The 6,000-nt window shown below is 41.1% G+C and overlaps 1 protein-coding gene across 2 annotated transcripts in view; it reads right to left on the bottom strand.

The window, feature by feature from the left end:
• Nucleotides 1-527: 527 nt before the first annotated feature.
• TMEM40 (transmembrane protein 40) overlaps nucleotides 528-6,000 on the bottom strand; it is a 54,037-nt gene continuing 48,564 nt past the window's right edge. For both annotated transcript variants that reach the window (XM_040407701.1, XM_040407700.1), the window contains exons 11-12: nucleotides 5,644-5,703; nucleotides 528-1,123 (exon numbers count right to left, since the gene is read on the bottom strand). In XM_040407701.1, the coding sequence (XP_040263635.1) occupies nucleotides 1,104-1,123; nucleotides 5,644-5,703 (80 nt within the window). In that variant the 3' untranslated portion in view covers nucleotides 528-1,103. The remainder of the gene's footprint in view (nucleotides 1,124-5,643; nucleotides 5,704-6,000) is intronic.

The raw sequence follows: 6,000 nt of genomic DNA, 5'->3' as shown, positions 1-6,000 counted from the left end.
GCAGAACTCGACTTTCCCAGCTTTTGTGTGGGCATCACGTCAACAACATGTGATCGTTGCAGCCAATCACAGAAGTCAGATATTGTCAAAGTGACAATACTACTGCAGCCAGTGCAAAGTTCTTAAAAATTCGATTCGGCTGCTTTGCTGAATTTTACAAAAAATTTTTGCTTTGTGATGAATTACTTCGTCATGAAGCGCATTTATTTGTAAATAGCGGGTAAATGTATAGGGAGTGGCAATTGCACCGCCCCCCCATCATTTAACCCCTTTAGAAGCCGCATTCATCGCTGATCGTGGCATCTGAGATCCATATTAAGGCCACGGATTACTCAGTTAAAAAAAAAACAAAAAAAAAACATTTGATCGCAAAGAGGCAATCTCTTGAAATCTCGCATGGTGCGTGATGATATCAGGTCAGCCGGCGTGGTGACGTCAGATTTCACGCGGGATCTTCAAGCAAGCTGCCTTTTCGCGCTCCAACGGATGAGGAAAGTATGATTTTTTTGTTTGTTCTTTTACCGCCATTTTATGGAAATTCAGCTTTGCGGTGAATAAAATTTATCCTTAAATTTGGATTGATTTCCACTTAGTCAGCTTCGATTCACTCAACACTGAACAGAATCATGGTGGGAGAACCAGAGTAGCGGTGTGGGATCTGTCAGGTAAGTAATCTTCTATTCTTTATTTCAGGTTGAACCCCCGAGTTATCCTGTTTCCGCTTCAAAACGGACAATCCCTTTAATATAACTAAACTGTAGGGTCGATATTACAAACACAACACCCAGACCCCTGCCCCAGTTCATGTACAGTACACCACCATAGGGTTCTATGGTGGTCTAAGTATGTTTCGGTAATAGTGGAGGAGGTTTCTGGTTTAGGTTGTAATATGGACCCAGCCTAATTTAGGCATTACACACCCTACGGACAATTTTCCATGTCTGATGATTTATCCATTTCATCAGGAGAGTCCATCAGCGTTCTTCTCATCACAGAACTCTTGTAATATATCTGTTTCTAGTGATTCAGAGTCCTATAATTGGTAGACAGGCTGCTCATATCTATATTTGTCCCCGCGGTCACAAGGTAAGAAGTATGTTCTGTTATCCAGTTTTCTTAGAGCCTGAAAAATATAGCAAATGACAGCTAAATCCACATATAACAGTGAGAAGTATATTCCATATATATTCTCTAGTTTAACCCCTAATGCCTAGTTTGGTACTTGTGGCTATAGGATTTAATTATACTATTTTGAGATACTGTACATGCAACCTATTGATTATGCAATTTTTGGGAGGTGTGGTGTCCAAAAAATGACAATTCTGGCTTTCTCAGCCATATACAGTCCAGGAGCCTCCGGGCTGTGACCACACCAGCACCCTTCGGGGGAGATGGTCCAGAAGTCCTACCAACTCTGACCGTGCGACCCTCTTTCCGTAGGCGTCGATGGGCCCCCCAAACTTCAGGTTTTACGAAGCTTCATGGCCCCTCAGCCCTCCTGGCTGAGACCACACAGAGCCTCTCAGGCTCCCTTCTCTCTCAGGCTTCCTCAGCCTTTCTCCCTCTCAAGTCATACTTAGAGGGTTGTTTTATCCCTCCGTGATTACAGCAGCAGGCCTCACCTGTGATCACCAGCAGCAAAAGACAATACATGTAGTGGAAGGGTGTGGACTGGCAGATCCCACAACCAAACCTATCCCCCAGTCCACATGAAATGCAGCCCAGAACAACATTTAGACAAAACTGTCTCAGCAAACTATACTTTGCTGAAACCACTGCAGCTTTCTGGATTTCAGTTATATCCCACCCAGATACCTCAGCTGGGTGAGATATACACACCTCCCAGCACTTATACTGTACACATTATATATATATATATATATATATATATATATATATATATATATTAAAAGAAACACCGCTGCACTTCCAGATGGTGAAAAAATGTGAGATCCTTTATTCACCCGTGCAACGTTTCGGTCCACTTACTGGGACCATTCTCGGCTTGAGACTGGTCCCAGTAAGTGGACCGAAACGTCGAACAGGTGAATAAAGGATCTAAAAAATTTTCACCATCTGGAAGTGCTGCGTTTTTTTCTTTATATACACATACACACACACACACACACACACACACCACACACAACTGTAGTCGAGCTTGCACCGCTGACACTCCTTTTCAATATCAAGGTATGCTGTCCTGGATTTGTTTCTCTTTGATAGATAGATAGATATATTATACACACACACATACATACACAGTACAGACCAAAAGTTTGGACACACCTCATTCATAGAGTTTTCTTTATTTTCATGACTATGAAAATTGTAGATTCACACTGAAGGCATCAAAACTATGAATTAACACATGTGGAATTATATACATAACAAACAAGTGTGAAACAACTGAAAATATGTCATATTCTTGGTTCTTCAAAGTAGCCACCTTTTGCTTTGATTACTGCTTTGCACACTCTTGGCATTCTCTTGATGAGCTTCAAGAGGTAGTCCCCTGAAATGGTTTTCACTTCACAGGTGTGCCCTGTCAGGTTTAATAAGTGGGATTTCTTGCCTTATAAATGGGGTTGGGACCATCAGTGGCGTTGAGGAGAAGTCAGGTGGATACACAGCTGATAGTCCTACTGAATAGACTGTTAGAATTTGTATTATGGCAATAAAAAAGCAGCTAAGTAAAGAAAAACGAGTGGCCATCATTACTTTAAGAAATTAAGGTCAGTCAGCCTAAAAATTGGGAAAACTTTGAAAGTAAGGGCTATTTGACTATGAAGGAGAGTGATGGCCTCCACAGTCACCGGACCTGAACCCAATCGAGATGGTTTGGGGTGAGCTGGACCGCAGAGTGAAGGCAAAAGGGCCAACAAGTGCTAAGCATCTCTGGGAACTCCTTCAAGACTGTTGGAAGACCATTTCAGGGGACTACCTCTTGAAGCTCATCAAGAGAATGCCAAGAGTGTGCAAAGCAGTAATCAAAGCAAAAGGTGGCTACTTTGAAGAACCTAGAATATGACATATTTCAGTTGTTTCACACTTGTTTGTTATGTATATAATTCCACATGTGTTAATTCATAGTTTTGATGCCTTCATAGTCATGAAAATAAAGAAAACTCTTTGAATGAGAAGGTGTGTCCAAACTTTTGGTCTGTACTGTGTGTATATATATATATATATATATATATATATATATATAAAAAAGGGATTTCTAATATTTTTTGGGGTTGTTCTACATATTTTTAAAAACGTTATTCAACTATTTTTTTTATTTTAATTTTATTTTTTCTCACCATAGGGGACTTAACTCCTTGATTACTTGTATACAGTGTAATATTTCTGTAGGAGATTTTTACAGACAGATGCAGGATGTAAAGGCAGTTGGAAAATCACAGGTCTAGGGGCCTTCAGAAGTCTCCTGATGATGATGGAAAGACAGAAGGTGCTCCCTATAGCTTTCTAAGCTCTCAAATACCGCAGTTGCTATTAACTGCAGCATCTGAGTTGTCTCCAATCCTGGCAGTGAGAGCAGGGTGCCAGTTGTATAATATCTCTTAAGCCCGCACCATCAATGCCCTCTACTATTACACCACTGAGCATTACCAACTATTTATACTAAAGTGAAGTATAGTACAAAACTGGACATATTGATTATATTAATATTAGCCAAAACCTCCGGTTTCAGACCTATCAAATGATTATGGGGACTTTCCAACATTCCCCAGGCAGCAAGTCTGGAAGAGAGATGGATTAGACAGGCAGACTTCAACATGCCTGATCTTTTTGTTCTCACATGAGATAAGCCTCAGCCAGGGATGTCCAGCAGAGACTTACACCTCTCTCACCATTCAGAACATACTATATGCATGCTCTGCCAACCTGAGTACAAACGTGTATCAGGGCGTCAAGATAGATAGTTGTCAGCTGTCTAAAATGTCTGGCCAGTCCTGAAATGTTCTGTGTTGCTTCCAATATGCATACTGACTTTTGGGTATAGTATTGGGTACCATTGGCACTAAGATATACACACAGCTGTTAACCGCTTTACGTCCGCCCATAGGATATAAACGTCCTATGGGTGGACGTCTATTTCTAAACGGACGTTCCAGAACGTCTTTTCAGAAAGTGCAGCTGCACGCTAATCGTGCAGCTGCTGATCGGGTTGCCCGCTGTCAGTGACAGCAGGGCAACCCTAAGACAAGGCAGGGACAGTGCCCAGGTGTCCCTGCCTTCTGGATCGCTGCATACACAGCGCTCACCGAGCGCTGTGTCTGCAGAGAAGGAAGCGCTGTGCGCTTCCTGTTCCGGCCCGGCGGTCATGTGACCGCCGGGACCGGAGTGTGCAGGGGCTGTGTGAGGTCTCTCAGAGACCTCGATCAGCCCTGCTGTGAGGCTGTACAGCGCAGGATTGCTGCTGTACAGCCTCTCTAGGGGTGCATTTGTCCTGTATACAAAAAGTATACAAAAAGTATACATATTAGGTATCGCCACATCCGTAACAATCTGCTCTATAAAAATGTCACTTGACTGAACCCCTCAGGTGAACGCTGTAAAAATAAATAAATAGAAACTGTGCTAAAACAACCAATTTTTTGGTCACCTTGCCCCATAAAGTGTTATAATGAATGATCAAAAAATCATATGTACCCAAAAATAGTACCAATAAAACTGGCATCTTATCCCCTAGTTTCCAAAATGGGGTCACTTCTTGGGAGTTTCTACTGTAAGGGTGCATCAGGGGGCTTCAAATAGGACATGGCATCTAAAAACCATGTGGAGTTCCTTTTCTTCTGCGCCCTGCCGTGTGCCCATACAGCAGTTTATGACCACATGTGGGGTGTTTCTGTAAACCGCAGAATCTGGGTAATAAATATTGAGTTTTGTTTGGCTGTTAACCATCGATGTGTTAAAGAAAAAAATTGATTAAAATGGAAAATCTGCCAAAAAAGTGAAATTTAAAAATTTGATCTCCATTTTCCTTTAATTCTTGTGGAACGCCTAAAGGGTTAACAAAGTTTGTAAAATCGGTTTTGAATACCTTGAGGGGTGTAGTTTCTACAATGGGGTCATTTATGGGGGTATCCACTATGTAGGCCCCACAAAGTGACTTCAGACCTAAACTGGTCCTTAAAAAGTGGGTTTTGGCAATTTTCTTAAAAATTTGAAGAATTGCTTCTAAATTTCTAAGCCTTCTAACGTCCTTAAAAAATAAAATGACATTTCCAAAATGATGTCAACATAAAGTAGACATATGGGGAATGTTAAATAATAAATATTTTATGAGGTATCACTTTCTGTTTTAAAAGCAGAGAAATTGAAATTTAGAAAATTGCGAATTTTTCTAATTTTTGGGTAAATTTGTTTTTTTTTTCATAAATAAAGGTGAAATATTTTGACTCAAATTTATGACCATCATGAAGTACAATGTGTCACGAGAAAACAATCTCTGAATGACTTGGATAAATAAAGGCGTTCCAAAGTTATTACCACATAAAGTGAGATATGTCAGTTTTGCAAAATTAGGCCTGGTCAGGAAGGGGGCAAATGGCCCGGATGGCAAGTGGTTAATGTAAAAGTTTCTGAAGTTGTGAGAACTTGCAGTTGGTTGACCTGGAGTAATATTAGTATATTTACCTAGCATAAATCTTCCCACTAAGGGCAGAAATTGTTCCACAACAGTCCGGATTCTGTAAACTGAAATGAACAAGAAAATGACAATTGTACTCAGAGGAAGCATCATTAAAGGAGATTTTTGAAATCATGACCTATCCTCTAGATAGGTCATCAGTATCTGATCGGTGGGGGTCTGATACCCAAGACCCACACTGATCCGTTGTTTGAGAATGCACTGGTGCTCACAGTAGTGCAGCGGCCTTCTTCCAGCTTTGCCTACGCCATGTGATGGCACATTCATCTGTCACGTGGCCTAGGCACAGCTCAGCTCCATTGAAGTGAATGGGACTGAGCTACTGTATGATACTAAGCACAGCT

Source organism: Bufo bufo, chromosome 9 (assembly GCF_905171765.1).
Source record: "Bufo bufo chromosome 9, aBufBuf1.1, whole genome shotgun sequence".
Lineage (NCBI taxonomy): Eukaryota > Metazoa > Chordata > Amphibia > Anura > Bufonidae > Bufo > Bufo bufo.
This window is presented reverse-complemented; position numbering and strand designations above follow the sequence as displayed.